Here is a 20,506-nt window from a genome sequence, read left to right as displayed (position 1 = left end):
CTTTAGAAAGCAATGTTTAGTATACCCGTTAACCCAGAGCTAGTCTTCCGCTGAGGGTATGTTTTGAATGAATAATTTTGCCTATTCTAGGTACTGAGCTATACTTGAAGTTTTCAAGGGTGATTTTTCTGGTTTCTTTTCTTCTTAGTCTGATCTGAAGTGTGTCCAGGATGCCAAAGGAGGTTCTTTCTACAGAGATCACTGCCCTGTGCTAGGTGAGTTAACAGACTAGAGAAAATTACTGAATAATGGGTCAGAGCTCATGGAATCAGAAAAACACTTAAATTGGATTTTTTTTAAAAGTTAGTTACCGTTAAAGCTATTTAAAGGAATACTTTTTTCGTTTTATTTTTGTTTTAAAGAATTTCATCTCTTTAAATGATTTATGTAGACACTGAGCTGTCATAGCTTGAGAATTGATATGCCATTTATGTCATAAAGTATTTGAAACGTATCTTTTAAGCATAAACTTACAGTGTCGAAAAATTTTGTGTTAGATTATCAATGTTACATCTCTTACAATATTGTAAATGGGATCTGACAATTTAAAACTTATAAATTCCTTAGAATTTCTGTAAAATTGCCTTCTTACTACAAGAACAGCTCCAAGATTAAGGTAATATAATAAATATAATTTTGCATATCATTAAAATAAAAGAACAAGAAAACCAAAACTACTGTCATTTTATAGATTCTTTATTGTTGCCATGATGAACATTTACCACATTGTTTTAACAAGCCTTTAGTCTCCGAATGCTTTCCTTTCTGATGTGAACTGCAGAGTTTCATCGAATTTGTCTGTTTGTCAAAAAGTGCTGTTTTCTTGCAGCATACCTTATTTTTAAAAAGGCGAATGTCAAAGAAATACTTCTTTTTGATGAGATCATCCATTTCTCTTGCTTTCAGAAACTTTCTTGTTTTGTGTCTTGCCTTCACAAGAAAAGTATAGAATCAACATACACATTTTGGCTCCCTCATCGTAGTGTTTTATGATCATGAATCCTTTATCCCAGAATTTGCTTTGAATATAATCTAGGGAATGGACTCTGAAATATTTAAAAATATTTAGGTAAAAATTACAAAAACCCTTGGTAAAAAATAGTAGTAAGTGCTTCAGGGAAAAAAGTAGTTTCAGGTTTCTCTTTAATTAAAGTTAGTTATTCTGGCTCTGCGGTGATAATTAACAAGTCATCCAGGCAGAAAAGTAAATTTTTTCAGCATCCAGAACTTTGTGTTCTGACATAGGGTTGCACGGTCTTTTACAGATTCTGCTCCTGTTCAATCATTCTTATGAATCATCACATTATTTCAATTTTTCAGTCTCATATTTGTTTTGTTTTCTTTTTAAAAGATCTCTAGCTCTAGAATCTGATACAGTATATTCTCAAAACATTTTAAGATAATATGGTAATTAAAACTAAAAACCTAGAGCTTGTTCTTGTTTAAAAATAATGCAGTTGCATGTTGTTGCTGTGACTTTGTTCTCTCTCTTTTTTTTAATCTACTCCCTCCTTTATAGGTGAACAGAATGGCAACAGGAATCCTGGTGGATTGCAGATTGGTGACCTGGTAAATATAGATCTTGACCTAGAAATTGTACAGTCTTTGCAGCACGGTCATGGAGGATGGACTGATGGCATGTTTGAGACTTTGACTACAACTGGAACTGTTTGTGGCATTGATGAAGATCATGACATTGTAGTACAGTATCCAAGTGGCAATAGGTTGGTGATATTTTTTAATTTTCAGTAATGGCAAATAAAGTTAGTACCATGTTTCCCCGAAAATAAGACCTAGCCGGACAATCGGCTCTAATGTGTCTTTTGGAGCAAAAATTAATGTAAGACCCAGTCTTATTTTAATTAATATAATACTGGGTCTTATATATATATTTGCTCCAAAAAACGCATTAGAACCCATTGTCCAGCTAGGATTTTCGGGGAGACACGATATATAAAGAGCTTTAAAGAAAGCAAATAATGTGATATAACCAAAGACTTTAAAATTAGCTCTTAGTAGATAAAAATCCAGAATATGTTGGTAAGGTGGAGGGGAACAAATAACAAGAAGAGAGAGAGAGACAGAATTTATATGAATATCTTTATGATATAGTATTTGTACAGTTTATTTTCTTTCAGGGAGCAGAATACATTGTATCATAATTAGGTGGAAGTATAGCAAAAGTTCTGTGTTGGTAATGTCTATCCTGAATAAAAAGGATAGAATTAAAACTCCTCTGGCGGGTATCTCCAGGGTTATCTCTTGGTAACACAGCTCTCTCTTGCCCCAGACACATACACACACACTAATTCTTATCAGCAACATAGAATTGCATGCGTTTTCTCACTTCTCTTCCTTTGCACATACCACTTCTCCATGCAGAATACCCTTTCCTCCTTTTTTCCCTTCTTTCTCTGGAATAACTCCTCTGCATCCTATAAATATTGAGTTTATATACTTTGGAAATCTCTTTTCTCCTTCCGCCTCCCCTCATGTTTACATATGTTACTCGTCTGTTTAAGTTTCCTATTATCTATTAAAATGGTTACTTATTTGATCTTGAGGTTGTGAGTTTCTTGGAGGCTGGGCCTTAGCCCTAAAGGCTAAAATATATCCAACTTACTTGTATATGGTATTTTAAAGAAAAAGCAGTAGTTAAATTGAATAATTGTCAAACTTTATTACTAGCATCTATGTAAGGAAACTCTCTGAGGATATTTAGGGGAGGGATTATATAGAAAATGAGAAAAACTAAGTTGCTTACCAAAGTATAAAATTAGTTCTAATTGTGTTCATATAACATGATTATATCAGGGGGCACAGAACAAGCATTTGACAAAATCCAACACCCTTACATAAAACTCTAAACTACGACCAGAAGGGAACTTCTTCAGCCCGATAAAGGGCATCTATGAAAAACTCACAGCTAACGTCATACTCAATGGTGAAAGACTAAGTGCTTTTCCTTTAAGACCAGGAACAAAACAAGATTGTTCTCCCCACTTCTGTTTAATATTGCCCTAGAGAATCTAGTTGGGACAGTTAGGTAAGCAAAAGAAAAAGTCAAATCATCTCTGCAGGTAACGTGGTTTTATGTACAGGAAAACATAAAGAATCCACAAAACCATTAGAACTCATAAATGATTTCAGCGAAGTTATAGGATACAAGATAAATATAGAAAAATCAGTTATTTTTGTACACTAGCAATGAAGAACCTAAAAATGAAATTAAGAACACAATTCCATTTACAATATCATCACATAGAATAAGATACCTAAGAATAAATTTAGCCCCAAAAGTATAAGATTTGTACACTGAAAACTGTAAAACATTTTAAAGGAAATTAAAGAAGTCCTAAATAAATGGAAATACATCTTATGTTTATGGATGGGAAGATTTAATATTGTTTAGATGGTGTATTAGTTTCCTAGTGTTGCCATAACAGATTTCCACAAATGGGTAGCTTAAAACAGCAGAAATTTATTCTTTCACAATTCTGGAGACTAGAAGTCTAAAGGAAAGGTTTTGGCAAGATTGGGTTCTTTTGGGGGGCTCAAAGGGAGAATCTGTTCTACTCCTTTCTCTTACCTTCTGGTGGTTGCTGGCAGTCTTTGCTGTGCCCTGGCTTTTGTAGATGCCTTTCTCTTCACTGGCGTTCTCCCCTGTGAATCTGTGTATCTTTGTGTCTTCATTTGACCTTTTTTTCTCCCTGAGTACAAATTTTATTTTCAAATGCATTCAAATCAATTTCTAGTCAAGTTCAGACAGTTCTAGGGAGATCATTTGAGACTGAGAGCCACATAAATAATCCCTCAGTCTACTGTTTTTGTCAAGCCATTATTGGTAGTTTAACAATCCATGAGCAAAGAACCTTGAGGAGACAGAAAGAAGTTAACTGAACTCATGGAAATTCTAAAATCTTTTACATAGAAAATAATCAAAAGCTATTTTCACGTGACCTTATAAGGATACTAATCATTGGATTTAGGGGACTACCCTAACCAGTGTGACCTCATTTTAACTTGATTAAATCTGTAAAGACCCTATTTCTAAATATGGTCACATTCAGAGATGTCAGGGATTGGGATGTCAATGTGTCTTTTGGGGGGATGTAATCTAACCTATAACAGACGGCAATATTCACCAAACTAATCAACAGATTCAGCATGATCCCTATCAAAATCCTAGTGCCTTTTTTACAGAAATTGGTGGACTGATCCTAAAATTCATATAGAAATTCAAGGGATCCAGAAGAGCCAAATCAATTTGAAAGAGAATAGAGTTTGGAGCACTTACATTTTCTTATTTCAAAATTTACCACAAAGCTACAGTAACCACTGTATCTCCAAATACAGACATGTATATTAATGGAATAGAATTGCGAGTCCAGAAACAAGCCCTTGCATATATAAGGTCAGTTGATTTTTGACAAGGGTATCGCACAGTTCAATAGAAGAAAGAATAGTTTTTTCAAGAAATAGTGCTGACAGTATATACAAATATCAAATCATTATGTTGTACACCTGAAACTAATATAATGTTTAATATCAATTATACCTTAATTAAAAAATAAAGCTACAATTAAAATACGATGTTGAATCAACTAGATATCAACATGCAAAAGAATGAAATTGACCCCTGCTAAACACCGTATGAAATACTAAGTCAAAGTGGGTCTCAGATCTAAATTTAAGAGCTAAAACTATAAAACTCTTAGAACAAAACAGGCATACATTTTCATGACATTGGATTAGACAGCGGTTTCTTAGGTATGACCCCCAAAGCAGAAACAACCAAAGAAAATGAATAAATTGGACTTTATCAAAATAAAAAAACTTCTATGTTTCAAAGGAAACTATCAAGAAAGTAAAAAGACAACCCATGGAATAGGAGAAAATATTTTCAAATCATATGTCTGATTAGGAACTTGTATCTTTCAACTCAATAAGAAAAAGGTAACCCAATTGAAAAATGGGCATAGGATTTAAATAGATATTTTCCCAAAGAAGATACAGAGATGACCAATAAGCTCACTGTATTGTCTGCTAGGGCTGCCAAAACAAAATACCACAGAACTGGGTTGCTTAAACCACAGAAATTTGTTGTCTTGAGGTTCTGAAGGATGAAAGTCTCAGATCAAGGTGCCCTCAGGGTTGGTTTCTGGTGTGACCACTTCCTGGCTTGTAGATGGCTGCCTTCTCACTGTGTCCTCACATGGCCTTTTCTCTGTGCGTGCTCAGAGAGCGAAATCTCTGGTACCTCTTCCTATTCTTATGAGGTCTCCCATCCTATTGGATTAGCCTCCTATCTTTATGACCTCATTTAACCTTAATTATCTCCTTAAAAGCCCTGTCTCCAAATACAGTCACATTAGGACTTCAACGTAAGAATTTTGGAGGGACATAATTCATTCTATACATACACCTATGAAAAGAGCCTCAACACTAGCAGTTGAAAATAAACAAATCCATCAACACAGAAACTGTACAACTGGTTGTTAGGGGCTAGGGAGGGGTTAAATGCAGAGTGACTGCTAGTCATTATGGGGTATCTTTCTGCGGTAATGACAATGAAATGAGATAATGGTAGTTGGTTGTACAACTCAGAATATACTAAAAACCACTGGATTACACACTGTAAATGAGTGAATTGTATGGTATGTGAATTTTATAAGCTGTTAATAAAAAAGAAGGAAAAACTTTTAACATAAAATTCAGATTAGTTATGTAATAACACATTTTGTGTTAAATATTATCTTGTTAGGTTAACACAAGTTAGGATTATTACTAACAGAATTCTTTCTTTTTCAAAATTCTTTTTTGGGCAATGGTATTAAGAGTAATAATGACATTTGAGTTCTAGAAAATAATCTTTTTATTTTTTATTCAATGAATAAAAAAGTACTAATTTATTAAATACTGTGTTAGGCCCTGGGATTAGTGCTAGGATTATGTATATATATTGGATATATATACATATATATACATGTATATATTAAATTATAGTTAACATACAATGTTATTCAGCTTCAGGTGTACAGTGCAGTGGTCAGGCATCTACACTGTCCATGAAGTGGTCTCTCTAATAAGACAAGTGCCCTTCTAACACCCTACAAAGTCTTTACATCATTGATTACATTCTCCAAACTGTCTTTCATATCCCCATGGCAGTATTGTAGTTACCAATTTATGCTGTTGAATCCCTTCCCCTTTTCCCTCATTCCCAACCCCGTCCCATCAACAACCATCATTTTTTCCTCTATATCTCAGAGACTATTTCTGTTTACTTTGCCCATTTATTCAGTTCTTTAGATTCCACATGTAAGGGAGATCGCAAGGTATTTTTCTTTCTCCAACTGACTTATTTTACTTAACATAATGTTCTCTAGGGATGTTCTCTGTTTTTTTTTGTTTTTGTTTTTGTTTTTTTGGAGGGCGCAGCTCACGGTTCGGCCCATACGGGGATCGAACTGGCAATCTGGTGTTATCAGCACCATGCTTTAGCCAACTGAGCTAACCTACCATCCCTGGGATGTTCTTTATAATATTGTTCGTAATGGTGATAATTTGGAAATAGTTTAAATGATAGTCAATAGGAGAAAGGATAAGTACATTAGTGTATATCCATGCTATGGAATATTCTATAGCCATTAAATTGAAATAAGTAGATCCATGTTTCTGACATTGAACAGTAGATCTACCAAGATGCATTCTTTGAGAAAAAAGAAGTCACAGAATGATATAATGATCCCATTTATGAAAAAGAAAACCACTCTACATTATAACCGTCACTCAGTATATAGATAGAAAATCTGCAAGGATACACATAGAGTATTAACAGTGGTTTCTAGTGGGATGGGGAATGGTGATCTGCTGTGTTTGTATAAAATGGAACTTGCACTTTAAACAAAAATTCCCAATCTGAAGTATGGAAAGAGGAGAAAACTTTTATTCAGGTGAAGAATTTGCAAACAAACTCTTTGAAAAATGCAGCCTCTGGTGGAAATCAAAAGTGAGCTCTACACAGACAAAGGGCAGGCTGCCTTTTATAGAGAAAGTTCCACCCTGGTTCTAGATTTATCCATTTTGATGCAAATAATGGATCCAAAAATTACACAGTTGGTCCAAATGGCATGGTACCGATTGGTTGGAATAGTGTGTTCTAATAGGTCGTTGTGAAGTAGCTCTGATTGGTTGGTATAGATGTAAATGAGGATATAGCTGCATAGCTCTGATTGGATGGGGCAGTTCTAAATCTAGTGGTTGAAAGATGATACTAGGAACTCCTTAGTAAGGGTTGACTCAGAAGGCAGGAACACAGTGCAGGAGACTGGTAGCTCAGTCTGTGTGTTTTCCTTGAAATGCAGAGTGCATGAGAAGCCTCTGTCAGCAATGGCAGCTAGACTCTATGAATTTGGGCCCAGTTAACCACTAGGAGTTCTTCTTAGCAGGTATATTCCTTCTTAAGGTTCACACATTTTACATGTTTCTGAAATGTTTTAATTTTTGATGATGAATATATGTTTTATAACAATTTTTTAAAATATGCAAAGGAGAATAAATCTAGACAGAAGTATATCATATTAGGGTGGTGAGATTACAATGACTTTTCCCAATTTTGTATTATAAAATTATAAAAAAGTACAGATCATTCAGGATGTAATTGCAAAGGATTGCTCTACTCTTTTTTCCCTGTAATGTTTAACAAAAAATGTTGTATTAAAATTAAGTAAACTTACCCATTTTGAGTTTTGGTTTTGATCTTCAGGTGGACCTTCAATCCTGCTGTTCTCACTAAAGCAAACATTGTTCGAAGTGGGGATGCTGCTCAAGGTGCAGAAGGAGGCACCTCACAATTTCAAGTGGGTGATCTAGTACAAGTTTGTTATGATCTGGAAAGAATTAAACTTCTACAAAGAGGACATGGAGAGTGGGCTGAAGCTATGCTTCCAGTAAGTTTACATAAATTACTTTTGGACTAGGAATTATACTATGCTTATGAAGTTTTAAAAAATACTTTAGTTTTAGAAATGAAATTAGCATAATCCTTTGAGAATGGTATTCTTTATTGGAAGGCAGGCATACTTACGCCTTTTATTTTCTAATTTATTCCAGTTAAATTAGACAAAGAATTTCCAAAAAGGTCTACAATTAGTATTTTTTGATAGAATTCTTAGTGGAGAATGTAATATAGGGGTAAGGGATTAATTAGGACAAAATACTATTGTTGAAAATCAGAATATTAGGGGAGAAAGAGGATGAGGGGAAGAATATCTGAATTACTAATTTTAATATTGTTCATACTAGGGAACCAATAGACAATACATAAATATTTTTGAAAGAGAGAATAAAGGTTTGCGTGTGTGTATATATATAAAGGATGCCAATGAAATGTATACACATTTTAAGGAAGGAAAAAACTGTATTAAAATTGTACTACTCAATATATACTGATAACAAAAGATGACTACAAGTCACATTTGATTTCTGCAATTACTAGAGGTGCTCAAAGTGGTTACCGTCAGCATAATTATAATAGTTTTTTCCTTTCTTAAAATGTGTATACATTTTTTTGGACCCTCTGTACGTATGTTTATATATATGGATATTGTAAATATTATTAGGACAATATAGTTTAATATAAAGTTTTAACAAACTTTATTTTAAAAAGAAAATGGAAGTATTAATCATAAAGTAAAAAAGTGTATATAAAAAGTGAATATGAAATAGGGGGACAAAAGTAGAAGGGAGATGTTTTTGAATATGTCTTGTTTTATAGATTTGATTTGAAACCACATACATATTTTATACAATTATAAAACAAAAGTAAACTCAAAAAGAAAACTCCTGAAAAGTGGAAAATAAATAGAAACAAATGAACCTGAATGTCTTTCTTGTTGGTAAAACTACAGAGAGGAAATTCCAAGTGATTTTTAAACACAGTAATTTGTCTTTATATCCTTATAGGAGGAATATATACTGCAGAACTACATGGAAAAAGAAATATTTAACAATTTTCAGAAATCTAATGATGATAGTGTTGATAGTCTTATTTTGAGATTGTTGTTTTTGTAATATGACAAAAAAACAAATGAGTAGTGATAGGATAATTCTAATTCTGTTATCCCCAGGGACCTTGAGAACCAGAATGATCAGAATGAGAAACGGAGATACAGATGTATTATAGAAGAGGTTATGTAAAACCCTGTAGTCTTGAATTGAATTGGAAGAGTGTTTGAACTCATGATTTATTGTATCTTTTAAAACAAAATAAAAATAATACCAAAACCCTATTTCATAGCTCTGTCCATGGACAGACCTAGAAATAGTGACCGTTCCAGTAATAATAACCAACCTCAGTGCCCAGATTATGATCTCGAAATAGCCTTTCCCTCTGTAAAGAACTAGGACTCTTTGGAGAAATGGCTAATTCTAGCTCTTTGACAGGAAGTGAACAAGATGAGCCTCATACCAGACAGCAAGGACACTATCAAACATTTCTAGGTCATTTAAAAAGATCTAGCATTCAACTTGAAGGGTTTCTTACTAAATACAAAGTCAGATGAACCTATTAAACTATACCAATTGGCGAAATTCAGATTGTAAGAAACTTTATAGGATAAATAACCCTGTTTCTTCAACAAATAATTTGCAAAGAAAAATATGTATAGACTTTATTTGGAACTTGATTTAAACTGAAAGAAAAATACTATTTATAAGGCAATTGGGAATTTGAACACTGGCTGGTAGTTTATGTTATTAAAAATATAGAGTTATTGGTAATTTTGGGCTGGTTGATAATAGTATTGTAGATACGTTTTTTAAAAAGATAGAGTTTACATGATAAAATAATAAAGGAGGGGAAAATGGATAGGGGAAAATGATTGGCCATGAGCTAATAATCGTTAAAACTGGTTGATAGGTACATGAGGATTTAATATACTATTGTCTACTTTTGTGTGTTTGAGATTTTCCATAATGAACAGTTGAGGAAAAAACAAAGAATGCAGCCTCATAGAGCTTGAGATGATGCTGGAAAATTCCAACTGAAAATGTCTAATGAGAAGTTAAAATTGGTGTATGTTGGAGGGCAAGGAGAGGGATAAACAGGGTTAGAGAAGTATATTTTGGAGTCTTTGGAAATAAGATGATAGTCAAAGTGGATTAATTTTCAAGAAAGGAAAGTAAGAAACGAAGGAATCAAATTTGAGGAGAATGAGCAGATTTAGGGATTTGAAAAAGGAAAAGGAGTCAGTGAGTGTAGAAAGGGGTGGAACAAGCAGAAGGAGTAGACTGTCATCCTGAAATCAAGGTAGTAGTTTCAAGAAGTTGGGGTCAGGTGCCGTGGAGAGGTCAAAAGAGAAAACAAGTCAAGGGTAACTTTTTCTCTGTGTGAGGAAGTAGTCAGATATTGTCACTATTCTTCAGTTTTCTAGTGTTACTATTCTGTTGTGCTTAAAAGAATGGGTTTTGGAGCTAAGTTTTAAATGGGGCTAGTAATAGCACTTAACTTTTAGGGTTACAGTATTAGGTGAGTCAATACATATAAAACTCTTTGAACAGCATTAGCCACATGGTAAGTGCTGCCGTTGCTGATTATTCTTACCTAATTGCCCCTTTTATTTCATGTTTAATAAGCGTGTTATTTCTACACATGCTTTTGAATCAGGCATGATTCCACAAAGGATTGAAACAGATGTAAGCTTTGAACTCTTTTCGGTTTAAATATATATATATTTTTTAAGAAATCAGATTTTATATTTTTAGGCTAGATGGATTTTGTACTACTTGAGTTAAAAGTTCTCAAGATGTTATCTTATGGGTTAAAAAAAAGAAGGGTTAAATATCGAAAATCAAAATGTGAACTTTTATGAATAAGAGACTTACGATTTATTTTCTTATATTCCTGTGGAAGTATAATAGTCTTATTTATTAAAATATTTTTTAACATGATGTCAGAGGGGTAATAGATTGGGGGAGGAGGGTCATCACTTTGTGAGGGGTGTCATGTCTAACTGTTACTTTGTTTTGTATACCTAAAACTTTGTAACTAGTAATAGTTACAAAACTTTGTAACTTTGTAATAAAGTTTGTAACTAATAAATAATCCATTTGAATATGGTTATCCTTTAAAAGTATTTTCTTTAGGAATGAATGAAGTAAAATGAATCCTTTAAGCATGTAAAAACTGGTAAAAAAAATTTTATGTTATATACTTCAGACTTGAAAGCATGAATATAATTTTTTTTAAAGACTTTAGGTAAAGTTGGCCGTGTACAACAGATTTATTCAGACAGTGATTTAAAGGTGGAAGTTTGTGGCACATCTTGGACATATAATCCAGCAGCAGTTTCCAAGGTAGCGTCTGCCGGATCAGCTATTAGCAACGCATCTGGTGGTATGTTGTATTTCATGCTTCTTTGAAAGTAATGTGGTTCACATTAGAACCATTGCTAATTCCCAGTCCTCATCTACAGATAACGTTGTATGTGTTCTTCATTTTTTCCCAGATCATGTAACTCTGCTTGAATGTTAACTACCTTTTAAACTTTTACTAAAGGTTTTTTTCCTTTCTTTTTTCATACAATGAATAACCTTTGTTCTGGCGGAGGTGTGCACTGGAAAAGTTCCATACATATGTGCCTTTTCTTGGATATATCAAGGGCTTCTCCACATCAAATCTAAGATACCTGAAATTCAACATTCTCCTCTTTAGTCAGAACTTTTGTTTCCTGCCAAAGAACCATCACTTTCTTAGACTGTTTTATTTTCTTTTCATTATCAACATTATTGCTTGCAGATGGCTTTCTTTCTGGATATTTTTATATATCTGCCATATTTTTTCTTTTACTCTTCTATAAGCACTGTTATGCAAGCCACAATGAATAGAAAACCACGTTGAGATGTGAATATGCTGGCTGCTTGGGTAGACTCATGCTCAAAGTCTTTTCCTTTTATGCTCCAGCTTTATGTAGACTCAGTTCATTCCATAATAAATTATAAGTTAACTGTTGTATATTATGATCCAGAAAAGAAGATAGAACCACAACTGTAAGTAAGAAAGTAAAGGAAAACATTGAGTGACCTCCAAATTTGTTTTGTACTGCTTTCTTCTTCCTGTGCTGTTATTCTTTCCTGCTATAATTTGCTAGTATGCTTAAAGTTTAAATCTGGTGGTGTCTTACTTGAGGTCTGATGGCATCAGAAAAGGTTGACTATATACAAATTAAAAGAGTGAAGGGTAGTTAATATCTTTCTCTCAAGTAGTGTAGACTTGGTGTTTGTCCTCTGCCCCACTTTGTGATTTCTTTGCTTTCCAATGAAAAGATCCAAGAATTAAAGGAGCAGAACTGGGTAGGTTCTCTACTGATGAATGCTATTTAGAAAGAATATCTTATGAAATCCCTAGTTCTTTCTTGTTTTAGTCAAAACCAATCGGCACCTTTGAAGTATGTTGTTATCACTCAGATGTCCGTTTTCAACTGCAAATTGGTTTGTCCCTAAAAGCTTTCTCCTGAGATTATAGAGATTGCATTGCTTTTGAATCATAATCATCGATTTGTTGATTTATTCAGAAGTCTGTAGCATTAACCTCAGAGAGTCAGTGTGGTATGCTTAAAACCTGAAAGGAAGTTTGTATCATTATGATACTTCCACTGTGATAAGTTCATTTGTAATATCTTTGGTATGACTTCCAAATCTTGAATTATTATTTGTATGTAACTCTACTTTTTCTTTTCAAATTTTAATTTGAAATACATGAATTGGAGAAAACTGGGAATACTTAGGGACTCAAATTTAATGCAGCTTTATATGGTAGTAATTATAACTTGCATCGGTAATATCTGTAGCATGGTACAAAAATAATGATAGAAATAGTAAAAAAGGAAAAGTATATATTATAGGCATGTGAGTAATGCTTGTCTGTTAGTAGTTAAGGTTTGAGATCCTTCTATATTAGCAGCTTTATTTGATGCTTTGCAGAAAGACTCTCCCAACTCTTGAAGAAATTATTTGAAACCCAAGAATCTGGTGACCTCAATGAAGAATTAGTTAAGGCTGCTGCCAATGGAGATGTTGCTAAAGTGGAAGATTTGCTAAAAAGACCAGATGTGGATGTGAGCATTTTAAAAACTATTTTGAAGTATACACTAAAATAGAATAGTATAATAAATCTTATACTTCCACAATTATTTAGATTTTGCCACATTACTTCAGTAATTATGAAGACTTGGCTGCATGTGCTTCATCTAGTCCTTCTTCCTTGTGTTTCTGAGAAGTATTTTAAAGAAGACACCAGCCATCATTCCTCAGTATGCATTTCTAAAAGATATTGATATTTTCTATTTTAATAGTGTGACATTTTTCATTTTATGATTGACAAAATTTACATTTTAAGTGGTGAGTGTCCTTTTGGGGAAATTCAATAAATTTTTCTCATATAATTGTCATCTTATCATGTCTTTTAAATATATTTTAGTAAATTTTATAAGGAATTTTCTATCCTTTTAGAAACATTTAATCTAAACTTTATACCCTCCCCTCCCTATGAAAATTGACTAGTTCATAGTTTATAACGCAGATGAATTAAAGGTCATGCACTTTGTAACTCTTAATAGTTTATGTTGTCATTTTATTGTTCACATAAACCACACTTTAAGTGGGCCATTTTGGTTCTCACTTCGTCATCCATTGGCTTTGCTATTGCTGTCATGCTGGCACCAATATAATGTTCAATGCCAGCCAAGAGATTGTAAATGGAGTGGCAATTTGAATCATTGTCACTGTGTTGTGAGGTCTTTTGTCCCCACATCTTTGTATGTAAGTATGCTAGACAGTTTGAAGATCAGATCTATAATTGTAAGGTATAAACGTCTTATTCCTATGAACTCGTGCAGCATTTTAGATTTATCTGAGAGGTATCAATTATAGCAGCACAACATAGTGGTTTCTTGATTGGTTGTGAGATATACCACAAATAATTTATTTCAGATATTATGTTTTTGTGTTTGAAATACAGATTTTTTTATATTCAGTCAAGCAGATTTACATTTTATTACACTTAATTTTTTCATTTAATTACTTATTTACTTAATTTTTAATAGTGTCATGCATTCTAAAAATTTAAAGAGAAAAATGTTCTACAAAATTTGTTATGAAAAATGACATCTCCCTCTCAACCTTATTTTCCCATTCTGCAGAGGCAACTATTTTCACCTCTTTAACCTCTTCCAAACAAGTCTTTCATGTCGGAGGCCATTCCTTAGATGTCTGGTGATCCTTGGTTGTCCACTTACCTATAAGAGTAGTCAGTAAAAAGGCTTATTTGGAAGCTTGTGTGTGTGTATGTACTCTGTACTTCACTATAGGGTGATCTGGTTGGAAGTTTCCTATGGTTATTCCTGGGTATTGGTTGTTAGGTCTTTTCTCTTGGAATGGTCTGACTCTCCAGAAAGATCTCTTGATTCCTCTACTGGGTAAGAATCTGCCAGCCTTATGACTTCTGATTAGGAAAGAGGGCCTGGATTCTCAGCTTTCAGCATGTAAATATTTACATAAAAGTTCTATTTTTAGTACTTTGCTCCACCCTTAACAGTGCCTGGTTTCTATAGGATAGGGAGACTTTTTCCAGAGAATAAATTTTCAGGTTTCTGTTAGCGTGAAGGTGGAGCAGCAGTAATTCAGCTGTGTAGAGTAGGGAAATCCAGGGATCTAAATGCTTTTAAAACTGTCAGCCAATACTTTTGTGTTAGCACCCACCACCACAGTATCCCCGTATTCAGGGTCGTCAGTGCTGAGCCTTTTGGGTTTCCTTGGCAGAAGGGTTACTTCTAGGGTTTTTTCACAGCAGGTGAAACTGCTTTCCAGTTTCCTGTAATGCTCGAATGTGTGAAGGTGTATGGGGGTGGAGGAGGAAGGGGTTGTTCTATTTTGCTAATTTTAAGTATCTTTGTGGATTAAGGCTTAAAAGAAAATCAGACTTTACTCTTTTTTTAGTAAGATGTCATGAGGTAATGAAATACAACCGATCCGTTAGTTAAAAAACACTCTTACAAGGATGCACTTTCTTTTTTTAAAACTCTATTGAAGTATAGTTGTTTGTACTACAAATAATATATAAAGATATACTATTTAAAAAGTCTCATAATGCTGAAAAACAGTGGTCTCTTGCCTCATATCTACCCATTTTCCAGCTCTTTTAGTGGGATTTTTCCCCCTTTAGCTTTACTGTTTTCATGGCGTCTTCCTCTTGAATTTTAGATGTAAATAATTCTTGAACATTCTCTAATTGAAGTTTTCTCCCCCCTGCAAAGTTTTCTTTTTTATCCATCTCCATTTGTTTCTTTCAGAGTCATTTCTTTGTTTTTCTTGGTGACTGACTGCATTATGGTGACTGTGTGTGGAGCTTTTGGAGATCTCCAAATGCCATCATGTAGGGATCTGCTTTCTATGGCTACACAGATGTTTGAAGGAAAAAAACCTCCTTTTTTCCTCTAGGGCCTAGATGCATGGCTGCTAATATGCTCTGCCCTTGAATTCGAGGAGTGGATTTAGAGTGTGGCCGTTGCACATGAGATGTATACTTGGGGCTCCTCTTCTTAGTCCTCTGATGGGCTTGCATTAGCAGGTTTTGAGTTTGTTTGGGGTTTCTAGGCTTTGTCTTCTTTTCTATAAAGTCAATGAAAACTCCGTCTGCTTTCTCTTTTTCAAGATGTGTTGCTTTTCTCATTTTCTAATGTTAGCTCTCCCTTTCTCCTTGACTTTATGGTTTTTTTACATTTTAAAGTATTTTACTATCTTAGTGTAGTCTCAGGAGGGATAGGATATAAACATATATGGTCAGGTTACCATCTTGAATTATCTTTCTTGGTTTTATGGATGGGAGTGTGAATGTAGTGGGATTAAGGAATTGTTCTTAGCCTTGGATATGTTTGTGGGTAAGTTATGCATTTACACAACATCTGAAGTGAAGAAAATGTTGGAAATCACTCCTTAGATTTAACAATCCAAATAGAAGTAACTATACAAAATTAATGTAACTAACTTCCATTCGTTCCCTACCTCTCTCCCTTTCTTTTTTTAGCTTTCCAGATTGCTAAACAATTCTCTCATAGCTCTTTGGACAATGGAACTTTGGTTTTCTTAAAGAAAATGCCTGCATCCCTTCTTTAAATTAGAGAAAATAGTTTCTGGTGATCTGTTCTAGAATATATGGAACACCAATCTAAATTATTTCCATAAAATCATAGAATGTGCTAAATTTAAACCTATACTGGATGTATATATTGGCTCTTTCTGATTTGTGACATTCCTTCATCTTTTTTTTTTTTTTTTTTAATTTAGGTGAATGGACAATGTGCTGGTCACACAGCTATGCAAGCTGCTAGTCAGAATGGACATGTTGACATTTTGAAGTTACTTTTGAAGCAAAATGTGGATGTAGAAGCAGAGGTAAACAAAACTAAGCTTGAAAAATACTTTAAGTAAAAATTAATGTCCTAGAAATGGTACTTGTATATTGAGATGGACTGTTTTCATTCTTGAAATTTAATACTCACCTAAGGCTCTGCTGATTGAAAAGAAAAATTTGACAAAAGACAACTTGAAGAATTTATTTTTTGTGATCCTTCAATATTCTAGACATAACCCCAAGTGGAGATAGGAGTTGATTTTCCATTATGGTAAGACCCCCATGCAATCGGGAGCCCAGTTGTGTTCACCTAAGAATCATACTAGGGAATTTGAGGGAAGGGGGAATATAGTAATAGATCTCAAGAAAGGGCAATATACATCATGTGGGTCAAGATTTTTTCTGATTTGTGACACTCAGAGGCCTCTATTTATTTTTTCTCATAAGAGAATCAGTATATTAGAATTTGTTTAGTTTTCTTGTTTCTTGACCTTAATGTGGATCTTTGAAGATTTTACAATGCATGTTTATCACTCTGTGTATGTTTATGCTTAATTCTTAATAAAGGAAATATTTTTTTTTTTACTATCTTTGGAATTTCAGTTAAGAATGTGTATGGGTGGTATGAAAGATGGCTTCCTTTGTTGTAGTTAACTATAACCTCATTACTTAAAAAAGATATTAGAATTACATTTGTTCATCCTAATGCAAGATTATTTGGAATAAGTCAAATTCTATCAAATTTACACTAGGCAGAATGTTGCAGTTTTGTCCAAATCACACTCCCATCTGAGGAAGCTTAATAAGGACTTGGATTTTGATGGCTGAATTGATGGACCAGCCGGTTTGCACTAATTAAAAAATTTTATAGATACACATTTGAGAAGAAAAGTCTTACATTATTTTTGCTTTTTTTCTAATTTTATGTTTTTTGAGTTATTGGACAGCTACTAAAGAGCCATTGGTGTTGTAGGTGTAAATAAATCATCTTTGACGGTGGAATCTTCTTTTGCCTGTAACAAGCTTGAATTTTAAATTAACATATTAGATGTCTATAAACTGTGTGATAGTTTTTTTACTATAATGTCTTTATGAATGCGATTATGTAATTTGATTTTGGTTTTACAGTAGTAATTTTTAAGTCACATCTTTCTTGGTTGTGAATTTAGGAAGCCAGTATGTATTTTTTTGGTAATGCAAGAAAGACTTAATTTAAATTTAGTGTTGTGTAACTGGCAGGCACTTTTTGTTATTGTTTTAGTCTGGTCTGGGGAAAGGGAGTAAATTCCCTGGTTTAAATATCCCATTTTTTTGAATCCAGCAACTACTACAGCAACAACTACTAAAGTATCAAAGCCCTTCCGATTCTAGCTAACAAGGCAAGAAGCTGAAAAACCAAATTTATTTTTGCCTAATTTTTAAAAAATATGCTTTCTGATTCAGAATTTAAATACTATACTTGGCAACATAGAAAGTATCCATAAATTTGTGTTTCTAAAGACTTTATTCACAGAAAAGGCTGGTTGTACAGTGTAGGGGTGCTGCAGCGTGGCACTGTTTTTCAAGAGTAGGTTTCTTTTTGTCTTAATTAAACTCAAATACGAAACAAATGGTTAGTTTACACTATAAACATGGTAAGATTTGAGTTGGAGTGAGGCTCAGTAGGCTACGTATTTGTAAATAATTTATTTTTCCGTTTGAAAATTGTATCTGTTACTAGAGCAGTGAGGTACATGTGGACTTCTGCCATACCTCCTTATTTGGATTTCCATTCTGTGCATTTTCTGTTTTAAAAATCATTTTAGGCAAATGTAATTTGTTAGAAATAGTGTGAAAAAGTAATATTTACATATCAGGTTATATTAATAACACAATTTCCCAATTGGTAAAGGAAAAATTTCACTTAAAAATTGGGTTAAAATATAAACACAGTTTATCACAAAAATTCATCAGTCTCATTATTCTAGTATATGAGAATTAACATCCCCTATTATAAAGAGCAATATAGTTTTTTTTTATAACAGTGGTTCTCAGTTGGGAGCATTTTGCCCCACAGGGGACATTTAGAAATGTCTGGAGTCATTTTTGATTGTTACAACTCAGGGGGAGTGGAGGGAGTACCACTGGCATCTAATGGGTAGAAACTAAAGATATTACTAAATATCCTACAGTGTACAGGACAATTCCCACAACAAATAATTATCCAGCCCAAAATGTCAGTAGTGCTGATGTTGAGAAACCCTGATTTAAAAGAGAGAGAAAATAATTAAGTTTGCAAGTATACTTAAATTTGTGATTCATCATTTGTCAACTTGTTTATAAAGTGATGTGTCTTTGTTAATTTTTTTATTATTGGAAATTTTATACATTTATGAAAGTAGAGAGAATAGTATAATGAATCCTATGTACTCCTTACTTCAATTATTTTTCGTTGCCAATTTTGTCTTATCCCTACCCCCTTACTTCCTACTCCTCCACTGAATTAAATTGAAGCAGATCCAGATGTTATTATTTCATCTGTAAATATTTTAGTATGTATCCTAAAAGATAAGTGCTCTCTTTTTTTAAACTTTATTATACCTTTAACATACCTTAAGAACAGTAATAATTAACAGGATTTTTGAAAACCTAATTTTATTAAAAATTTTGAGGTTAGCTGAAGAATAAAGATAATACATGTTTCTTCTCTAGTTAATCTCATTCTATAATTTTTTTTTTCATGTGCATTAGGAAGTGGGCTCAAGGTAGTATAAATCAAGGGTTGCAAACTGTAGACTGCAAGCCAAATCCAGACCTCCATTTGTATTGTTTAGTATTGGTACACAGTACACCTATTCATTTATTTATTGTGTGTGGCTGCTCTTGTGCTATAACTGCAGAGTTAAATAGTTGCATAGTTGTGATGAGAGACCGTATGACCTGTAAAACCTGAAATATTTACTTTCTGGCCCTTAACAGAAAAGTTTCCTGACCCCTAGTATATGTGATTATTGCAGATTTTTTTCAGTTGATTTAAGCTGTTATCAAATTATTTGGTATATATCATACCTTTAGAATATGTCATAAGATACATTTTTTCCTATATTTCCTATATTTCTTTTTCTTAGGGAAAACTCAGAGAGCTGTTTTGGAAAGTTGATTATTTCCATGTATGACGTATTGAGTATAGTAGGATTACATTCTGTTTCTCCCTTAATGTACAGGTAGGGAAAGGCACTGAGGACTCTTAGATCTTACATATGTTTATATAGGTGAACTAATTTTGGATCCTTCAGGGACTCAGTATTTTTTTTCCTACCAATGAGGTATAATAGTAAGGCTGTGGAGGTTTGAATGGAAGACCAGTTTAAAAAATGTCCTTTACAATAAGTTTTCAAATACAGTACGAATATATACTGAAGTTATCAGGAAATTTGAGGTGTTTTTATCATTTAAGGTTAATAAAAACTGTTTTGAATGGAGAGGATTAATAGTAGGGAACAACATTAGACTATTTAAAAACCCAAATTTTAATGGTATTGTTGTTTAAATGATATTGGGCAAAAGTTTTATTTTATATAAGCTTCAGTTTCCTCATCTGTGATAATAACTAAAAAGGTTGGGATGTAGAGTAAGGGAAATACTTAAGGTACCATTTATAGTATACAATACTATGGGAATTTAAGGTGTTATTACCTGTGTTTGAGTGTTTTTATTAAACATATCTTTCCAGCTGGTGGACGTTAGTACACTTTCTCTAGAAATATTTATTAATTCTGTCTGATTCTGCTTATCTAGTTCATGAAAACAAAACTGTAGAAACATTTTATTTAACTGTAAAACTGTGAAGGAAAGGCAAGTGGGCTTGAAGATTGGTCAATTTAAGGAAATTCTTTTCTAAAAACAGCTCAGGACTTAGTATAATAACCTCCAAAATGGCTCTAGGAATTGGTGTATACAGTTTCTGGGGATGTATGTTAATTTAGGTCCTAGCCAGAGGAATTAGACAAGAAAAAGAAATAAAAGGTATCCACATTGGACAGGAAGAAGTGAAATTATCTCTGCAGATGATATAATTTTATATGTAGAAAAACCTAAAGATTCCACAAGAGTCTT

At 33.3% G+C, this 20,506-nt stretch overlaps 1 protein-coding gene across 1 annotated transcript in view; it reads left to right on the top strand.

Moving 5' to 3' along the window:
• The window catches only part of MIB1 (MIB E3 ubiquitin protein ligase 1), a 109,648-nt gene that overhangs the window by 36,622 nt on the left and 52,520 nt on the right, over positions 1–20,506 (top strand). Inside the window, exons 5-10 of the mRNA XM_081078063.1 lie at positions 149–215; positions 1,520–1,724; positions 7,769–7,952; positions 11,254–11,398; positions 12,985–13,118; positions 16,345–16,452. Coding sequence (XP_080934189.1) covers positions 149–215; positions 1,520–1,724; positions 7,769–7,952; positions 11,254–11,398; positions 12,985–13,118; positions 16,345–16,452 — 843 coding nt within the window. The remainder of the gene's footprint in view (positions 1–148; positions 216–1,519; positions 1,725–7,768; positions 7,953–11,253; positions 11,399–12,984; positions 13,119–16,344; positions 16,453–20,506) is intronic.

This window comes from Rhinolophus hipposideros (genome assembly GCF_964194185.1).
Source record: "Rhinolophus hipposideros genome assembly, chromosome: 17".
NCBI lineage: Eukaryota > Metazoa > Chordata > Mammalia > Chiroptera > Rhinolophidae > Rhinolophus > Rhinolophus hipposideros.
The sequence above is the reverse complement of the archived record's forward strand: the minus strand, read 5'-3'. Positions and strand labels throughout refer to the sequence as shown.